The 20,549-nt window shown below is 45.0% G+C and overlaps 1 protein-coding gene across 1 annotated transcript in view; it reads right to left on the minus strand.

The window, feature by feature from the left end:
• Positions 1 to 360: 360 nt before the first annotated feature.
• Positions 361 to 20,549, minus strand: part of CAPN13 (calpain 13) — a 62,055-nt gene continuing 41,866 nt past the window's right edge. The window contains exons 12-21 of the mRNA XM_073336698.1: positions 18,271 to 18,482; positions 16,071 to 16,107; positions 13,360 to 13,422; positions 12,490 to 12,547; positions 11,419 to 11,486; positions 9,174 to 9,242; positions 7,609 to 7,687; positions 5,371 to 5,487; positions 2,123 to 2,310; positions 361 to 815 (exon numbers count right to left, since the gene is read on the minus strand). Coding sequence (XP_073192799.1) covers positions 2,171 to 2,310; positions 5,371 to 5,487; positions 7,609 to 7,687; positions 9,174 to 9,242; positions 11,419 to 11,486; positions 12,490 to 12,547; positions 13,360 to 13,422; positions 16,071 to 16,107; positions 18,271 to 18,482 — 843 coding nt within the window. The 3' untranslated portion in view covers positions 361 to 815; positions 2,123 to 2,170. The remainder of the gene's footprint in view (positions 816 to 2,122; positions 2,311 to 5,370; positions 5,488 to 7,608; positions 7,688 to 9,173; positions 9,243 to 11,418; positions 11,487 to 12,489; positions 12,548 to 13,359; positions 13,423 to 16,070; positions 16,108 to 18,270; positions 18,483 to 20,549) is intronic.

The raw sequence follows: 20,549 nt of genomic DNA on the forward strand, positions 1-20,549 counted from the left end.
TGAGAATGCTGGGCAGAAGACTTGGCCCACCATGCAACTCTTAATTCTTTGTTTAAAAGCATGGCCTTTAATATAGTGCAAGCCAAGGCTCTATTCCTGCAAGGCATTGAGTACCCTCACTTCCCATTGACAGCAATGTGAGCTGATGTTCAGTACTGTGCAGAATCCGGTCACAAGCCTGTAGGACATAGCACAACTCCACAGGGAAAAGTCAGGATGAATCCTGCACCCTGAACACAATAGGACAAGCTAAGACCCATGTCAGCCATAGTTCTGAGTCCTCTGTGCTCAGTTGCTTTATGTACTTTCTGTGTTCGCATCTCAGTATTCTGTGTCAATAATAACAGAGAGAGGCAGAAGGAATTCCATCATAGCTTCTTTTTACACATCAGATTTTTTTTGGTTATAATTCCGTTCCCCGAGGGAAGCTCACATCAGATGCAGCTTCTGCATTTCAGCAAAGCTCCTGCTTTTTTTTAGCTCAACTTTCCAGCTGGGTTGATAAGGAAATCACTGGACTTTGCCCAAAGTCATACAACAAGTCAGTGGCAACAAGAACTCAGGAGCCTTCTGCTTCTTCCTAGTCCCTTTTCTGTCAGCCAGACTGCCTCCTGTTTTATCTCTGTTACCTATAATCACAGCACATTGTCTCCCAGTGCAGGTGGGTGCGGTTGTCTGACAGTGTATTAGAGCATAGGTGTGTCACGGCAAGCTAGGAACTTTTCTCCTCTGTGTTTGTACAGGATTGAGGTGACTCCTTACCAGCAATGTAGAGTCATATCGCCGCCTTAGCAGTACATGGTAAAAATCATCCACTGGAAGAACAAACAAAATGCATTTAGATAGTTAGAGTAAATCTAAGAAGCAGATGCATAATAACTTAGCACTTAAATACTGGAACATAGCAATTCTCGTGCTGTGGTCCATGGGGAGGACGGTGGTGACATAATGCTGGTGGATTTTCCTTGTTTCTGGCTGCTAAATTGCACTAAATATTTTCCTAATGTTACTCTTCTACATCAGTAACTGCCAAGGATGGTGGGTGACGGCAAGTGGAAGAGGAGGTGGTCTGCATGGTGATTAATCAGAGCATAGATAGCTCTAACCTGATCATCCTGTGGACCATGCAACGATGGAAGCTGTGAACCCCTGCTGAAGCACTCTTATTAGTCATTTGTACTGTGCAGGGAAGATGTAATTAACTAAGAGCCATACTACTGAGCTACCCAAACTGGGGCCAGGTGGTTTTTAGGGGACAGTCCAAATAAGATTGGGGCAACTTCATAAAAGAAAAATATTACAGCATTCTACAGTAATAGTTCCAAAGGCTCTGGAAAGATGCAGTGTTCTGGATTATTATGGTAGCATATGGCAGTATTTTTAAGATGAGATAAGTTTGGTACAGCCTACTTTAAAGCACAGCCAGAGGGGTAGCTCGCTAAAGACAGAAAGCAAAGGTGCCTATTTGTCTTCCATTTCTTTCGTTAAACCCAGTTACAGTCACACTCCTACGATGACAGATAAACACCTGAGGGTGTGCCTTGACTGCACTGGAAACTCCACTGAAGTTACGTCCATGAAAGACTGGTGTCAGTGAGAGGAGAAAACACTATATACATATATCTGCTGAGGATCTGGCCCTAAGTCTGCCTAGCTCAATGTAAATTAATGGAGCTATGTTCTTTGTACTACAGGAAGATCAGGGGAGTCAGAAAGGTGGGAGTAGCCACTTACCCTAGATTAAAGCACACAGGAGACCGTCAGCATCGCGGTCACACTTCTGACTGTAGCATATAGACCTAGCTAGCTCAGGTACCAATTGCAGCAAAGCTATGGCCACATGGACTTCAGCAGGGGCTGTACTAGCCTGCCCAGTACCCCAAGAACGTACTTCTAGCCCATGCTGCTGTGGCTTCATTATTATTGGTACCCAAGCTAGCTGGATCAAAGCTAGCTCATGTATGTCTGCATGCTGCAGCCACACCTATGACTTCAGTGTAAGTGTAAGAGACCTCCTTAGAGTGAAATCCTGACCCCATTGAAGTCAATGGGAGTTTTGCCATTGACTTTCAGTGGGGCGAGGATTTCACCCTTAATGCACAATTACATAAGAAGATCTTACCACACCCCTCGTGCCAGCTTTTTCGAAAGTGATTCAGAGAAGGCGGCACTAGTAATGATTCCACTTTGGATCTGAGGAGGAGAACAAGAATCTATGAAGGCAGCAAAGGGCACAAATGCAATGAGGGCTCCTCACCTCTGCTGCAGTAAAGCAAATCTTTCCATCCTTTGATAAATTACGAAATACACCTAGGGAGAACAAAGACAGCTTGACTTTAATAGGAGGAGGTGGGAGGAACTTGTAACATATAAGATCAAAGTTGTTTCCATTCTGGAACAGCCCAGTGTCATCTAGTCCAGTATTCTGTTTCCCTCCCTGGCTGATGCCTGAAGATTCACAGGGAGACCAGATGTCCCAGGTTTATAGGGACGGTCCCAAAATTCAGGGCTTTGTCTTATATAGGTGCCTATCACCCCCTACCCCCTGTGCTGATTTTTCACACTTGCTGTTTGGTCATGACACATACATAATACAGCTCACAATGGGGTGGGCGGGAATTCACCCCCCCCATCCACTGGCACCTGGTGATCACGGTTTTCTCTGAAGCAACTCACAGGTGATCATTAAGTCTTGCAGGCTTATCAACTAGTAACGGCAGGTGCTGTCTCAATTCACGTAGTTGTCAAAACTAAAGGTGGTCAAAAGTTTTCCAACCAAAGGTTCGGCTGTAGGAAAATGTTGATTCATCAAAATCTAATGGTTCTCATGGGAACATGGTGGTTTTGGGTGAAATTTCGTTTAGAAAAAGATCAAAGGGCAGCATTTCCATAAGGCTGAAATGTAACATTGCTTTTTTTTTTCATTTCAAAACTTTATTTTGTATTAAAATAAAGTTGAAGTGGAACATTTCAATTGACATGACCCTTTTTTAAAATTTTTTTTTAAAATTTGCCCTTTGTTCAGATTCAAAATGAAAACAAACCTAAAAATCTTGGTATTTCCTATGATATGCCTAATTCCTGCCCAACTCTAATCAAAACATCTTTTGAACCCCCCCCCCCCCGAAAAAAAAAAGCTCAAGGCTGGTTGGAAGATCCAAAATCATAGAAATGTAGGGCTAGAAAGGACTACAAAAGGCCATCTAGTCCAGTGGCTCTCAACCTCTTTGGGCCCAGGATCCATCTGTAAACTTTGATGGCCTATTGTGACTCAGTAAATAGATTTAGTATCAAAAGAATATGGCTCACTAAATATTTCTTGCCCACAATATATAATATACATGAATGTAAAAAGTACTAAATAAGTACACTGCGTATACCAGCATGTGGGCTCCTGCCGGGGGGTGGGGGGCTGGCTGGGGTTGGTTCCTCCAAGGTTGTAGCGCTGATCACTCGAATTTTGGCCAGCCAGGCCCCTGTCATCATGACAGAGAGGCAGCTGGGCCAAACCTGAGCAGTGCTGTGACTCGGTGCATCAGGTCCCAGGTTAAGGGTACAACCATACTGTAACCTGGTTTCCTGACATGATGTATCAATGTAGATCAGGCTTAGGTGTCTTCCTAGGAACAATGTGCAGCACTAATGTTTCCTACTTTAGGAAATGAGTCACTAGTGCCTTCTCTATCTCCATTTAAGTATGGCTTGAAAGTAGAAGTTGCTTTTGGTTTAGGTCGCATCACTCTGGTTATCTTAAGAATATGAGTAACAATTTAATGGGGACAAATTTTATCTTCCCTTCTGTATTCACATCATGAAGGTGGACTGCGTCTTATTCCCATTTGGCTCGGTTATCCTCACCTGAAAAAACCCTCTTCACAGATTTGAAATATTTGAAAAAAATGTATTATATTAAACTTTGAGGAAAACGATAATTCAAAGACCCTAGGGCATTTTTAGGTGCTTGTTATAGACATCAGTGGAACTTTCAGCAATTCCTTTCAAAATGGATTTAAGGGTCTTTCTACCAGCACTTACTGTGCAAAGGGGCTTTTATAAAACCATATATTTGTTAAAAAAGATGCAAAAATGGACACATTTGTAGCCGGAAGAAATTCCACCCACAGTGAAGGACGTTAATCATCTTGGAAATGTTGAGCTTCTAATGTTGTTGTTCTATTGTATACATTTTTTTCATTGAGTTAAAATTGGAGATTCTCAAACTCTGAGCTGACTCTGCTTCCCAACCTTGAAATGATGCCTGAAAGCACCATAAGGTGTCATTGGGTTTCCAATCACTGGTCCATGTCACCAGGACCCCGATCCTCAAAGGTATATAGATGGCTAAGGCCCATTGAACTCAATAGGTATGAGGTGCCTAAATACCTTTGAGGATTTGGACCCAGGATACCAGCTGTCCTGGGAGTCAATGAGGACTGCTCATATTCTCCAGTAGAACAGGTCTCTAGTAGCTGCAGTTGAGGCTTGTGACTGGTACTCAAGGCTCCTCCTAACCTTAATGACAAGCCTCTTTTGTTGGTCATGAGTGCCCCATCCCTTCCCATCTCTGATACTGTTGTATGTGCTCCTTTACTCAACAGAGCTTGCATGTCTCCAAATCGCTCCAACCCAAGTTCTGTTGCAGGCTAGAATGCACAATGCTGACTAAAGGTGGCAGATGCTGCCTAGGACAGTCAACGTTTTACAGCCCAATTTATTTCATGGCTTCCCCCAGTACAAGGCCCACAGCCCAGGCCACATGCCTCCAGCAATGGAAAGTCCAGTGGGGTGGGAGAAGGGGACAACAGTGTGTGTTGCACACCACCTCCACTCCACTAAGGGCCCAGAGTCCACTAGGGCAGCACGCACAGGGGTTGGGGCCAGATCAGCCAAGCAATACACTAAATCAGCACATCTCTTGGGCTGATGGGGCTCTGATGTAGCCATGCTTGGAAAAACTGTTCTCTTCTAGCAGTGTCTCCATAGGACATCATCCACAGCGATCCTGCCAGTTGTTCTCTCCCGGCATTGAATCTCCCATGAAAGAATAGCTGCCCCCATGGGTGAATCTGGCCCTGTGTCTGGTAAATTAGTGTCAAGTCCCCAAAGGCAGAGGGACACTGACCTAGCCCAGTTCCTGCATTGTAGCAGGTTCATTCTTTCTAAACTATTCCCTATAGATAGGCATCTTTCCCTGGTTCTCAGCAAGGACAATGAATTCCCTATGCTGGCAGGCAGCCAGTGCCATTAGGCTGTACTGCCTTACCCTGTAGTGCTAAGGATATTGTGATATGTGGTTGATGCAGTGTAAGCCCGTATTTTCCATGTTCCGAGACCCTCACAGGACTCTAGCTAGCCAGGAGCATGACTTACTTGCCATGGTTTTGAGACGGATCATGCAGCACACAAAATCGGGGAAACAGATTCTCATGGAGGAATCGCTGTACCTCAGAGCCATCAGATGGAGGAGCTGGTCATCGACAGCCAGGCCTATGAGCAAGAGGTAGAAAGGGCAGCGAACATGATAGCAACAGGAAGAAACAAGGTCCAGCCATCCTCTGAAATGGCAGGGAACGGAGGCTGCTATGTATGTCCAGTTTGTACACCTACCAAGTGACCCATCCCTGCTTAATGCCTCCTTGAGGGCCCTCACAAATAAAATCCAGTCAAAATTCCTTCCCAGCCTCAAGTCTGGAGATCACTTTCACTTCGTACGTGTGAGCAAGAATCACAGTAGTAAAGCAACTAATCCCATTCCCCTTTGTTAATCCATCGCGGGCCGTGGACATGTAAAGAGAGCACTGACTATAGCCTTAAACGCGTAGAACCTGGCTACGCTCAGGATCTCCTTGAGTCCAGACTTGTTGAAATCTGCCCTCAAGACTTCCAGGCACTGTCTAAGGATCCCACCATCCCATCTTAAACTTGTAAGTGGTCAGGAGTTTGGTGTGGGCAGTTCTGGGGTATGGCATGTACTTGCCCCTGAAATCCATCTCTGTCAACATCTCCCCATTCTTCAAAAATACCCCTACCCTTTTAATTGCAAAGGCATGCATGAGTGTATTCACTTGTTGGCCCTAGAAGGGTTGACCTACCCCCTGCCCTTTCTTTGCCCTTGTGCTCAGATCCCTTTGGCTGGGTTTGTTAAAGCTTTAAGAGGGTGGCTTTTCATTTTAAGTGGTTGGAAATTATTCCGTTATATCACTGAGCATCCCAAGCACATCATCAGGTTGATGCTTATGAACAGATGGGGCCAGTTCCTCATCTGGTGTAGAACAGCACTGAAGCCAATGGAGCTGTGCAGATTTAAACCAGTTGAGGATCTGGCTTATTATCCTTCTTAACTGAGGCCTTAATGTTTAGGATAAGCTCCTGCTTTGCTGACTACTGATGGACTCCAGCAAAATGTTTCAACACATGCTTAATTGGGGCCTATATTTAGCAGCATTCTTGGGGTTAATTAGGCACTGATATGCTAATACTGGGTCTGATTATTCTCCTCCTACTCCTCCCCATCCCCTGCTAAGAAAAACCCATGCATGGGACGAGGGAGGCAGGCTCTTGGGGAGAAGAATCTGGCCTGTGCAGTATGATGTGGGAGGAAGCAAGGTGCTGGGGAACCAGAGTGTGTCTCCCTTTCAAAAACTGCTTAGAGGGCACAATGTGCTGAATTTGCCAATTTTTTAATATTCCTTGTTTATCCCTTCAGTATCTGCATGTGTGCAATCTTACTGCATATTTTATACCGTAGTGCCTTTATTACAACAGTGATACATTTCAGATCCCTGAACTCAGAGCTTCTTGCTACACCCTGATGACATATCAGGAATTTCAGTTTCTAGAGACCATGTTATATCTTCCGCCTGAAAAAAAGTCCACCAACTTTGTGGCTTCCATTGATTACGTTTTGACTAGAGATCCCCATAGGGGAAAAATTTATATTCTATTGGCTAATGCAACTTAAATGGCCATTTAGCTAAATGGAAGAATCTCTAATGCAGATTTGTTGGACAGGAGCTTCCTGTGGGATATCCTATCGCATATACAAAATGTAACCAGATAGAACTAGACAAATTCAATCATGCAACAGAAACCGGCTTGCTTGCTTAAAATTGCAGCACTAGTCTAGCCAACAGAGGTCAGTGCAAACTAAATAAAAGGTCTTTCAATGCAGCTTTCTCCTATATAATCAGTCAGAGCCCTGGAGAGAGACTGAATGAACTAGCAGGACAGTGGCTGTTCAAACTGCCTTGCTCCTGTCCCCTGATCAAGAGAGAGCACCTCCAGGGGTGAGATGGAACTTCATGCTTTCTTTGGCCTCTTTGCTGAGCCTTATTGGCCTTTCTGGCACTTGGCAAATATTCATCATCAGCACCATCTCAATAATGCTCCAATTTATTCCTGTGCTGCAGGACCACTCAGCAGGGGAAATGGCTTCTTCCTGAAACATTCTCTTTGGATTGGTTACACGGGGAATGGACAGTGACAGTTTTGTCTTTGTGAGATGCATTACTCGCAGATTATGCCAGGAGCAGGATCTCACTAGATCTTCCATACAATCCTTCCACCCTCATCTTTCTACCCCTCTCTTCACAGCACAGCTGACCATACCTGCTCTCTGTACTGCATTCCTCAAATCTGAGACGTCCAGGAATCCAGAACCGGTTCCCTCTTCCCTCCTGAAAATATCCTGGAAACCGTTTTGACAGAATTCAGCTTCTTTCTTTTAAGCCAACGTCAGTGGCCCAAACTTGTGCTATGACCTAGCACACTGGCCACTTGCCAATGCATTTCACTTTCTCCTTAATGAATTAGCTTAGTGGAAACTCAATGCAACATCTGATAGGGGCACTAGAATAAAAAAGACAACTTTCCAGAAATCTGGAAAGCGGGGTGATCCTTGCTCCTGGACTGAGGGGGCTTACTGATGGGGGCAGCGAGGGATTGATGTTAATGCTCCTTCAGAGCATTGGCCTGGCCTAGTGCACTGAGACAAGGGGAGAAAGAAGACAGAGGGGAGCAGTGATCACCTTGGGATATCCCCCTGCCAACAAAGGCATTGAGGTGGAACTGCTGGGTAAACACGTCTGAATGTTTATATAGGTGTGGCCTTTCATGTACTTCCCTTGCACTGTTTTATTTGTTCAAACCAAAGCTTGCATCTCCATGACTCTGTCAACAACACAAAGAGCCCATCAATAATGACTCATCTAAAAGAATAGTTGCAGACCTCATTTTTATGGCACTAGGTGGGGTGACATCCTTCTGTACACTCCATATTCTAAATACAATAGGTTATGTACTCAGCTCCATCAGCTTGAATAGGGCTACGCCCACTTATACAACAGATGAGGATCTGGCCTAGTATGTTTAGCTTGGCCAAAAACCATCTTGTGAGATACTAACCATCACCAAACGTTGGTAGGATGTAAAAACCAAGCATGGAGAACAGTTGTTCAGGATAGCCCAAACAAATTTAAGGGGGCGTAATAGGTGAAATTTAAACCAAGGAACATTGACTGTACCAGAATGTCTTTCCTAATTCTGTGGTCCCTTACTCTGTCCTAGAGTCTCTTAAAGAAGGTGAGGCCGGGGGTGGGGGAAGGAGCCCTGTTACTGTATTGGCACTGTTTAGAGAAGATAGTGGAAAACCAAAGTCTGTATTGGCCAGGGAGCATGGACTTTCCATTGTTTGCATTATCCTGTGCAATTTGACTGGCCGCCATGAAATATGGCAATAGCCTTTTACAGAAACATATGGTGGATAATAGGTAATCCAGTCTAAGTGCTTGTACTCTTCAGGGATACTCACCATCTTGCCACTGCATATGAACCACCACAGTCCCACTGACCTGTAGAATTACTCCTGTGTATGTAAGTGCAGGACTGGGAACCCAACACCTTCTCTAACCTATTCCTCAGGATCTGCCATACAGGCAGAGCACTTAGTCCTTGGCAGACCTGTTCTTACTCTTCAGAATGTTTGACGGAGGCCTCTCAATCCAATATTTGAGCTCCCTACTTTTGAATTATAAGGCAGATGCTTTATCTATTAAGCTTCAGAGCCTTTGTTGCGGTCTTTCCCCCACACTATTTTAATTTCATAGTGTCTGCATCCCCTTGATTAAAAATGCAGCACTAGGTGAGCAAACGGGTTACTGACAGCTCACATATACCTTGTACTTAGCAAGGTATTTCCAGAGGTGCTTAAATTCTTGCAGGGAGAGTCTTCCATTAGATTTGAGCTGCATCTGTGGTTAAGGCTTAAATGTTCAATGGCAGCTAATCTTGGGTTTTCTAGGATCAGGATACAGGAAGCCCCCCCGCCCCATGTGAAAAGAGCCCTGCTAAAGGAATCCTGCTGCCACGAAGGTTGGAATGTCAGGCTTTAAGCTGGGGAAGGCTAAGGTATTCCTTGCTCTGAGCAGCAGTGTGAGAAGCTATAGAAGGCACAAAATAAACGTGACAAATTGTAAATGTAGCTGAGGGCCATTAAGCAGCAAAGTTATATAGTGCCTTTCACAGCAACGGATCATGAGGCTATAAATCCAATGTATGCATGGCCCCATGGAAATGCAGCCACCTTTGGGGAGGAGTAAAAGGTGCTGTGGTCTAAATCCCCAACCTCCTCACTGGTGGTTGGGGCCCACCGGGCATTACCTGTAGCTAGATTCTGGGTATGTCGACACTGCTACTGAACTTGATTGTTGCACAGATAACTGCAAATGTAGGTACTTAGGTTGCTAGCCCATGCTGCCACAGCTGCACTGTTAGCATAGGTAACAACAGCTAGATTAAAGCTAAGCCAGGTACGCCTCCCTTTGCCTTCTCTGAACATACTGGAGTGGGGAGCAGCCTTGCAGTCATTCGCAGGCTTGAGCTGGGAGGGGAGGATAGAGCCTCCTCAGCATAAGGTGGAGACTTGTCATAGCCCCATTCATGGTATTAGCCCCCAAGAGCCACATGGATCTACCCTATATTGCACCTGCTCCTACACTGGCACAAGGCATTTACATGCAAGGCTGACAGCGCCCCCCCCCGGTCGGCGGCAGGCTCAAACCTGGGGCTGCTGGAGCGTAGTGCATGAGCCTCTACCACATGAGCTAAAAGCCAACTGGCTCTTAGCAAAGGCTGTAGAGCAGACTCATCAATCAACCTCCCTCTCTCTGTGCCACTAGATGGGACAGAACACCACACCCACAAGGTGTGTGGGTTCCACACACTCCGCAGTTCCATGAAGGAGGTGCACTGTCTGACCCTGCGAGTCCTCCTGCACTGCTCTGTTCCCTGCAGTGAGACTGCCTCTGGCCCCTGCCTCTCTCAGGGCTGCCGAAGCCATGAGAACGCAAAGCCCCCTTAAAGAGTAAGTGGGTGGTGCTGCCCTCAAACTTGGCTGAAAGAGGCTGCTCCAGTCTTTAAGGGCCCGTATAGGTTACACTGTATAGGGAGTGGGTAGCAATGTAGTGAATGAAAAAAATCCATCTGGAATAAACATGGAATGGGGGGTGCGGGAGTAAGTGGGTGGGAAAAGTGGCTGTGTCAGCACCCTCCATGCGTCCTGCATTCCGTGCCTGTCGAGGGTGCAGTAACAGGAATGCTGGAAAGAAAGCAACTGGCTGCAGGTCATTTTTATTCATTTGCTGCAATCTGTAATGGTCTGGCACTGTCTCGGAGTTATTTGAGGGCCCGGAACAAAAGGACAGCATGAGAGCGTACAGCGGGGAGAATTTATGTTTTCATCAAGGAGCTCTCTTGTTTTACAATGGCCAGCAATGCATTTCCACTGTTGTCTTGTTAACAGTTGGAAGACTATGCCATCCATCTAACTAGAAGAGGTATACCAAAGGATGAATAGTTTGCCAGGCGTTCGCCTGTGATTCAGCAGTGACACATTGCTGCTGGCCACTGCAGCCCTGGCTGATGTCAGGGGAAAGACAATCATAGCTTCATTGGTCTTGACATAAACTTAGAGCAGCAGGCTTGGCGTTCCAGTTCACAGGCAAGCCAAGCTTGGCAGCCTTAGAGGAAGGATGGGAAGAAGTAGTGTTAGGTTGAGCTATACAGTGGATCTTAGTGAATCCCAACCTAGTCCTTTAGAAGCTGTGATGTGTCCAGGACTGGGGCCAAGGCTTGTTAACCATAGTGCCTGGAGAGTTTGGAAGATGAGGACTATGTAATTAATAGAATAGGTTTTAAAGTAACTAGGGAAGGGCCTACAGCACCCAGCGAGCTCCTGACAGCAGATCCCAAGCCCCAGCGAGAGGGTGCATAGTAAAGCCCTGCATACATTGCGGGAAAATTATTTGATGCTTGTGGCCAATATTTATTTGCAGGTTGTTCCAGGGGGAACAGCTGAGCCACAACTGAAGGAAAGGATGGGCTGCACTGAGGGGAAGTTTTTTGCCTTTGCTGAAAGGATACATCCATCAGAGCTAAAATGCCTCTGCATGACTCAAAGCAGAATCCTCCGCTCAGGCTGGCCATTTGATCTATAAGAATTGACAAAACAAAACTGATCAGACAAAGAACAAAAGACACACTGGGTTAAGTCTCTACCTCCAGAGAGTGGGGCTCCAACCTGGTCACTGTTAGGACAGGTAGGTCGATCTTAGTCTTGTCCCGAGTGGTTCATATCACTAAAGGACCCCCAGGACCGGGCACGGGATGCTGCCAGTCGGGCCTGAGGTGTGTTGGAGAAGCTGGGGGGGGGGGGAGGGGGAGAAGGGGTGTGTGTGTGTGAGAGAGAGAGATGTCTCAAATGAACCCCTTCTGAGGGATGTCATTCAGCAGTGACTGAAAGGTAACTAGGTCCCATAGAAATTTGGTGATCTCTCTCCTCTACTGTTGTTTTACCCCTCCTTTTTGGTCTCTGTCACATGCTGTATCCCATATCTGAGAGGTAGGGGGAGTGGTGCAGGCCAGGACTAGACTTCCACCAGGGAGTGTTGCAGGGGGGCATGGAGATGACATGGCAGAGCTGTGTGAGAGGTAAGGAGTGGGAGCAGTGTGAGGACCTGTGACTGGATCCCATAAAAAAGCAGGTATGCTGCAGATCATGGAGGGGGCCTAAGCAGAGCTGTGTGGTGATCTAGTCCTGGATCGGCAAGGCACTCCGCAGGTCAGGAGGAAGGGCTATGTGGGGACCCAGGACTGGAAAAGGAGAGGTGCTGCTGGTCCCACTAGAGAGCGCGCATAGGCACAGGGGCATGCCAAAGCTCAGCAGCTTAAGCTGCAGCAGCCGCTCTGAGCATGCGGACAGCAATGTGCTAGGAAAGGCTAAGTGCCGAGCTGGATTGGAGCTGTGCAAACATTATTTTTTTAATAAAAATTGAGCATAAAGGGAACCCCAGAGAGGTTTTTCAGTTCATCAGAGGCCTACCAATCCTACTGAGCATTTTCCTGGGACCATCAGGGTTACATCTATGGCTCCATCTAGATCACACTAGATCCAGGGTAGGAAAACACCATTAACTGGATCATAAAGAGCTTTACCTTCCAGGAACACTTCATTGAGGAGCCTTTGCAGCTGCGAGGCATTGATGTCTGAACCCTAATGCAGAACAAAGCACACGAGTTTATAAGCACCAGGCTTCCTTACCCGCCCACACCCTTTCCTTATTCTTCACTTGCTTACACCATTGTGAATCAGGAGTAACTCCACTCATGGCAGTCGAGTCACACAGCTGCAAATCTGGTGTGAGCTCAGAATCAGATCCTTGACTCCTGCTCTACACTGATGCTGTAGCTCTCAGCTGCCTGAGTCATGTAAAATTTTACTGCCCTGCCCCTAGCGCTCCCCAAGGCCCATCTAGGGCATTCTGTGTGACAGACTGTGTCATTTTTCACCTTTATGCATTGATATAACTATTAACTGTGAGAGGTCTATTGTGTAAAGGCTTTTGGCAGTGATTTTTCTCTTGACTAAGTCAAGGAGTTCTTTTATAACAGTTTATTAAACCATTAAGAGCATCTCCTGTGAACACACACAGCTTGGCTCAGAGAGAGCTGGAATCAATTACTCAAACGCTGACTGATATCTGCTTTCCAAATGCAGCAAGTGCAAGCTGGAAACCATTCTGATCAGAGGGAAAAAATATCCAAGGATTATTTCTAATTGCTTGTTTAAATAAACCCCAAACAATCATCCCCTAATATGGTGAGCCGTCCATTCCATTCCAGCTATCTCTCCTACTTTTCTGTGGATTCTGGCAGCCAAATCAATGCTGTTTTGAAGGTATCCACTTAAGGAATGCTAAGCCCACATTTCCAAAAACATATTTCTACATGGAGTGATAGCAAGATGGGAGGTTTTTCTTTTTCAACTCCACCTGTCTTTTTTATAATCGGCTGTATTCAGGGTACCTGTTTAGCATATCTGAGGAAGATGTTTTCAGAGGAGTTGTCTTGACTCTGGTTGGGTATGTCCTGGATCACAGCAAAACATGTACATATGCAAATTAGTGACAAAAGCCATGGGAGCCAGACCCAGAACCCTATTATCCACATAGCTCTGTAGCTGCGTGCAGCACTTTAGAATGGACAAGGTCTGTACAACAAAGCACACAGGGCTGCCTCAGAGACCCTGCAGTCTAAAGACAAGAAGAGAGACAATAGTGATCAGGCAGGAAGTGGTGTGTGGATGTTTTATAACTTTGTAGAATGAGGGATTTTTTATTTTTTTTTGGGGGGGGGGGGGAATTCAGAAAGGATTTGAAGAAGAGGGGGTGAGCTTGGCCTCTCTTAAGCGGTAGGATGTTCTCAGCATAGGGAACCGCGTGAAACTAAAAAGTAAGTAAATGGAGGTGTCAGGAGGAGAGAATTTTAGGTGGCGTACAGGAAATGGGAGGTAATCAGGGCCAGTTTGTCACCTGGTGCAAACTGATGTCACTATACTGAAGTCAATGGCTTGCCGCCATTTTAGACCATGTTAACAGCTGGCCCATAGGCAGGGATAGAGTTGTAGAGAGCTTTGGAAGTGGAAGAAAGGGGGAAGCCAGTGCAGAAATTCAAGAAGAGGAGTGGAGAAGTGATGGGAGCTGCTTGAGAGGAAGATTGCCTAGACAGCAGTGAATTAATACTTTAGGGCCTAATCCTAACACACATGTAGCCTCTGACTCCAACGGAATTACTAAGGACCACCCACCTGGGTGAAGTTTGCAGGATTGGGTACTGTACTTGCATATGGCAAAATACAGGTTGTTGGTTAGTGATATTATTTAAGGAAAGTGAAAGGTTGTTAGTGTAACTGGATAATAGCATAAACAATAGGTTTCTCTCTCCATAACAGAGCTTAATAGCTGACTGGAAAATTAATGACTAGAAAGGGCTTGAGTCTCTCACTTACACCATTAACTTCAAAGGAGTCACTCCTGGTTTACACTACTGTGAGAGAGCAGAATCAGGTGCAGCCCAAGTTCCAAAGTAGAAGAGGACTGTACTGTAGAATGCACCATAGTGCAGAGAGAGAGAATTCTGCAGCTGGAATGACAATTGTACTGTACCTGGGCTGTAATTATCTGGGCCTGATTCTGAGCTCCTGCTAGTTTAAGAAGTGTAATTCCATTGACTTCTATGGGGTTACACTGCTACAAACCAGATAATTCAGAATCAGGTCTAGACTCTTGCAAAGACCAATTGGATCACCCAGTCTGACAATCAGCTTTCCGCAGATCCCTGCCTTATATTAGATGGACAAATCCCTGTGTGGAAAGGGGAGAGAATGCCATGCTGGGGAATGTGATAGTGCTACTGTCTAGGGTGGAGCGAATGAGTGATTATTGAGTTTGGTGGCCCAACTAAAATGAATCAGACGAAAAATTGTTGTGGAAATATTTTGTTTTTTCTCACTGAAATGAAAACACAGAAATTTTGTTTCTTGTCGAATGACAGGTTACATTTACTTTTCATGTGGTTTTTACAAAAATTAAATCTAGCTACATTTCAAAATGAATCATCAATTCAAAATGGAAAGCTGCACCATTTCGACTTTTTCCATCTTCCCTCCCCTTTGTTGTTCAAAACTAGTTATTGAATTTGATTGGAATTCAGAAATAGTTTCAGGAGATCCTAAAATTTAACTCAGCTCTACTGCTGACAGCGATTTACTTGATGAAAATGCATCTGAAAAACACAAATTAAAGATTAAAGACCTGATTCTGAAACTGCCCCTCACATGGATAGATTACTTATTCTGTGAGTACTCCCTCTCATAGCTCAGTACAAAGGTGGCAGAGCTGTGCCCAGAGACATAAGAACAGCCATACTGGGTCAGACCAACGGTCCATCTAGCCCAATATCCTGTCTTCCGACAGCGGCCAATGCCAGGTGTCCCAGAGGGAATGAACAGAACAGGTAATAATCAGGTCGCCCATTCCCTGCTTCTGGCAAACAGAGGTTGGGAAATCATCCTTGTCCATCCTGGCTAATAGCCATTGATGGACCTATCCTCCATGAACTTATCTAGTTCCTTTTTGAACCCTGTTATAGTCTTGGCCTTCACAACATCCTATGGCAAGGAGTTCCACAGGTTGACTGTGCATTGTGTGAAAAAAATACTTCCTTTTGTTTGTTTTAAGTCTGCTGCCTATTAATTTCATTTGGTGACCCCTAGTTCTTGTGTTATGAGGAGGAGTAAATAGCACTTCCTTATTTACCTTCTCCACATCAGTCAATGATTTTATAGACCTCTATCATATCTCCCCATAGTTGTCTCTTTTCCAAGCTGAAAAGACCTAGTCTTATTAATCTCTCCTCATATGAAAGTCGTTCCATACCCCTAATCATTTTTGTTGCCCTTTACTGAACCTTTTGCAATTCCAATATATCTTTTTTGAGATGGGGTCACCACATCTGCATGCAGTATTCAAGATATGGGTGTACCATGGATTTATATAGAAGCCATATGATATTTTCTGATGTGAGGCAGGTGGCAGAAGAGAAGGCAACAGGCAGGGTGGGGTGGGCAGAGGAGAGTAGGGTTGCAGCAAAGAGACTGGTTAGTGGCTGGTGCCAGGACATCCATAATGTTGATTCACACACCTCCAGCATCAAAGTCATTTTTCACATGTTCCTACCTTTGGTATCACTGGGCTGAGCCTGCTTTTCAGGTCCCTAAAAAACACCACAAGAGTCACATCAGAAAAAGACAGCCTTCTAGCATTTATTTGCAGAGAGAGAGAGAGCTCTAAGAATGCTTGTGAATCCCAAACACCCTGTGATTGTGCTGACACTTTTCAGGTGTTTTGGTTCAGAATCACGCCTTCAAACTTTGTCTAATCATCCCTGCTGCATTAGTAAGCACAGTGGGCCTGATTCTCTGCTCACACTGGTTTCAAACTTTTTCAAAGTCCACTGACTTCTCTGCAATCACTCTTGATTTACACCACTGTAGGGGAGAGGAGAATCCAGGGCTGTGTGTGCAACTGCAGGACTAGTTTGGCAGCGCTTTCACCACCGGGAGGCATGAGGGGGTCCATCTCTTCAGTCAGCTCTTACATGAGCAAAAGCTCCTGGTTACCTTAACTCGAGCTCTAACATTATGAAATGTCTCTAATTTTCCTATAGCACATGAACACAAGATGAACATTAATTAAAGGCAAGAGGATACCTGAGGACATTTAAAGGCAAATTTAAACCAGAGCACACATTTATGGCCAACATAAAATTAACCTGTGGACCTCACTGCTACAGGATGTTACTGAGGCAAATACAGTTGCAACTCCTAACATTCCAGTTTTGCCTTAGATGAAGAAACAAGCTCACCTCAGGCTTTGCAGTATTCCCTATGAAACCATATGCTTGTTATAGGGCAGTAGTTCCCAGACTGGGGTTCCAGTTGCCCCTAGGATGAGCTACCTGGTCAAATGATAATAGCTGCTCCTCCACTTTTCCAGCTGCTACCCTTAGTGTCCATGAGTACTAACTTACTACTCAGATAGAGGAAGAATGGCCCAGGGGTTAGGGTACTAGCCAAGGACACAGAAGACCTGGGTGCAACCTCCTCCTCTGCCACAAAGTTCCTGTGGGCAAGTGACTCAGCCTCCTTGTGCCTTAGTTTCCCATGTAACATGAGGATAATAGCAAGGGGATAATAGCCCTACCTTGCAGGGGCGTTGCGAGGATAAAGATTGTGAAGCACTTTGAGAGCTCCTGCTGGAAAGTGCTATATAAGAGCTAGGTATTATTACTACTGTACTCCCAGGATTTGAATGAGACTGTGTGTGGAAGACGTTACTACTGAATATGAGTAAGAGTGGCAGAATCCTGCTCACTGGAAGAAGTTCAAAACACATTGACCCAGACTGTGATTCCCTTACTCACAGGGATGGGCAGTTACTCACATGAACAGTCCCAGTGAAGTCCAGGTAGCCTAGTGATAGCTTCCCTCATGTTTCTGTTCCAGAAAGAAGCAATTGCTGTAGCTGGCTTGGGGATGTTTTGCAAATGACAAATGAGAGAGGATGTGTCCACAAGACAATCTCATTAATTAAGACATGGTCCATGTTGTGTAAAAGCTGTGGAACCCCACTATAGGGCAGATTGCAAATAACAAGGCAATGCCACTGTGCAATATTATCTAAGGCAACTTTGTCAAGTGTGAATGCTGTGGCTTAGATTTTTTTTTTTATGAAGACTAGCCATTTCTATGAAAACATCTGCATTTATGCTGACTAGGATAAAACTTCCACCCGGTGTCCCCAAATCTACAATATTATCCTTGTGGGTGGATCCGTACATCTGTGTGGAGTCCCGTTGAAATTAATGGATCTATGCAGTGAGTCCGCCCACATGGATCAGACATCAGGCACCTGGATTGTAAACTCCTTGGGCGAGGCACCCTGTCTTTGCATACACTTCATGCAATGGGGACCTGACCCTGACTGGGGCCCGTTGGTGCAACAGCAGTATAAATATTAAAGAACTACTAATACAAGCCATCAGCCCTCCTTTCTTAGAGCAGGTGTCCATCCCAAGCTGGAGGGAAGTCTCCCACCGGCATACAGTATGGTGCTCTATTGGGGATACTCTGTTCTGGAGTCATTACTGAGATGCTCCTAAATAAACCCTTCCTCTGTTCAGCTATGGCAATTCCTGTGTACCCATCTGTGGGCCCAGCCTAAACTCCTAGCGTTCCTGCCAATACACTCCTGTCACTGACCTCTCTCTTTGCAACAAGCTTCCACAAAACATTCACATAAAACACCACATTAATGACCCATGTCTTAGATGTTCAGAGACAACCCTGGAAGCTGGAAATAAGTATAATGATCTTACTCATGGTTGTCTTGGATCCTCAGGAAGATTCGTAGGAGGAATTCAGCCTCTTGGCCTTCTTCTGAGGTGGCTGGAACAACAACATAGGTCCCGGGGCTCAAGAAAAAGTAATTGGTGACATCACGGGTCGACACATTGAAACCGTACTTCAGAACTTTGGATTTATACTGAGAGAAAAATGCAACTGGCAATCTGTCCTTCAGGCCCTGGAACTGAAGGAAATTATTAATTGTACCATGGCAGTCCTCTATTCCCACAGCCCCTTTCATCCACAAAAGTCTGAAATAGCTTTTCATATTCAATCCTGCATATATGGGAATCACTTCACTCACCACTGCAATGCAATCATCTCTGGGGTGGAACACGGACGGCAGTTAATAGTGCACAGCAGCACTACACAACAGTTAGGGAAGTGAAAAAGAACTGGGGGGATTTTAGGTGGGTGGAGTGTAGTTAGTTGATCTGGAATGTGCCAAGAGAGTGGGGTGAATACCCTAATTCCGGTGAAAATTTCCTTGGCGTATGTCATGTACATGAGTGCTCAGAGCCCCAGTTAAACATTTCATCCAGAAGACAGTGTCTTTAGCAGCAGTGCAATCCTGGCATCAATTCTCATAAGGAAATAATGTATCCTGATCTTTCTTTGGTTATTCCAATACTTTTGCGGAGATGAAACAATAAATATAATGTAACAGCTGTTACTGTGATGACATGTAAAGATAGCGTAATAAAAATCCTTACTAAACAAATTCCCTCAAATACATTGGAGTGTATAAATTCCATTTAGAATGGCTATACAGTGTGACACAGTTATTTATGAGCCATGCCTTTGGGAGAAAATAGTATAAATCTGCTATCTTGGGGGAGGGGGAAAGACTGTGGGCTTGTCTAGACAAGCCGTTAGAGCACAACAAGCTGGTGTGTAAATCTACACAGCACTGGCTTGCTGTGCACTAACAATCTGCCTGGACTCTGCTACCATACACTAAAAGTTCCCTGGTGCACTTTGATCTACCCCGCTTTGAAATGGGAGTAGGTGAATGTGCACAAGGAAATGTCCAGTGTGTGATTCCATGGTCCGCATGGACAGTTAGTTACGGGGCAGGCTAGTGAGAGGTAGATTTACACCCCAGCTTGCTGCGAAATGAGTGCTTGTCCAAGCCATGTTATAGAGGACATGGGAGCTGTCTGGACTGCAAGGCAGATCCACAATTGGCGTAAGCTGAAATCAATGGAGGTGTCATTTGGCATCTGGGTCTTATTCTGAGCTCCTGCTAGTGGAAAGTGGAAGTAACTCCCATTTACGTCACTGAAGGTAAAACTGGTGTGACATCAGAATCCGACCCTAAATATTTACCTAACTATCACATAACATCAACCCTCCGTGTCTGTCTATATATACCCTGCACAGCACTTCCGTTATCCTGCCAACACATAACATCCGTTCTGCTTCAGAGTGATGATATGATGGGTCTCAATACACTGTGAGAGATTAATAATGATATTGCTGTTCTGGGAGTGAACTTGGTGAACTTTAGTACATGCTATAGTCAGACCTAGTACCAGCAGCTCCAATGTAAACTTCTTAGGCCTGGTCTATGTGGGAAAGTTTTTTCAGGATAACCTAAGGAGTGAATCTAAACCAATATAGTTACAGCAGTATAAACCCCAATGTAGACACACTTATTCTGGTATAAGACTGTTCAGATGGGGGATTATATTCCAATATAACTAGTAAAACCTTCCTTTGTAGACAAACAGACTTACACAGTTCTGTTACAGCCCCTTGCTTATGACTTGTAGCAACCTCACTTCAGTTCTTGAGCTTCCCATTATAAGGGCCTACACTGTATCAGAATTCCGAGGTGTACCAGTATTCATGCTTGAGCTAGATTTCTGGTAAGATCTGAGCCATAGGCAAATGTCCACTGGAGACTATACTGAGACCACCAAACTGATTTCACTTGTGATTTAAGTCAAATCTGAACACAGGAGTTCCAGAAATGAATTGTGAGTGATATAATGGAATAATGCACTGACTGGCCTCCTGATTTAAGGTTAATTTGAGGGATAGCTCAAACACCTAATATCCAGATCCTCCATGGGTATAAATTGGCAGAGCTCTACTGAAAACAATGCAGCTTTGGCAATATGCATAACTGAGGGTCTGGTCCCCTGATGGGAACATTAGAAAAGTTTTCAGCATTGTGCATATGTTTGACATCTTCAGACTTAGGCCACTAAACCATCTCTTTGAATTAGATTTCATGTTTGAAATG

This window comes from Lepidochelys kempii, chromosome 3 (assembly GCF_965140265.1).
Source record: "Lepidochelys kempii isolate rLepKem1 chromosome 3, rLepKem1.hap2, whole genome shotgun sequence".
Taxonomy (NCBI): domain Eukaryota; kingdom Metazoa; phylum Chordata; order Testudines; family Cheloniidae; genus Lepidochelys; species Lepidochelys kempii.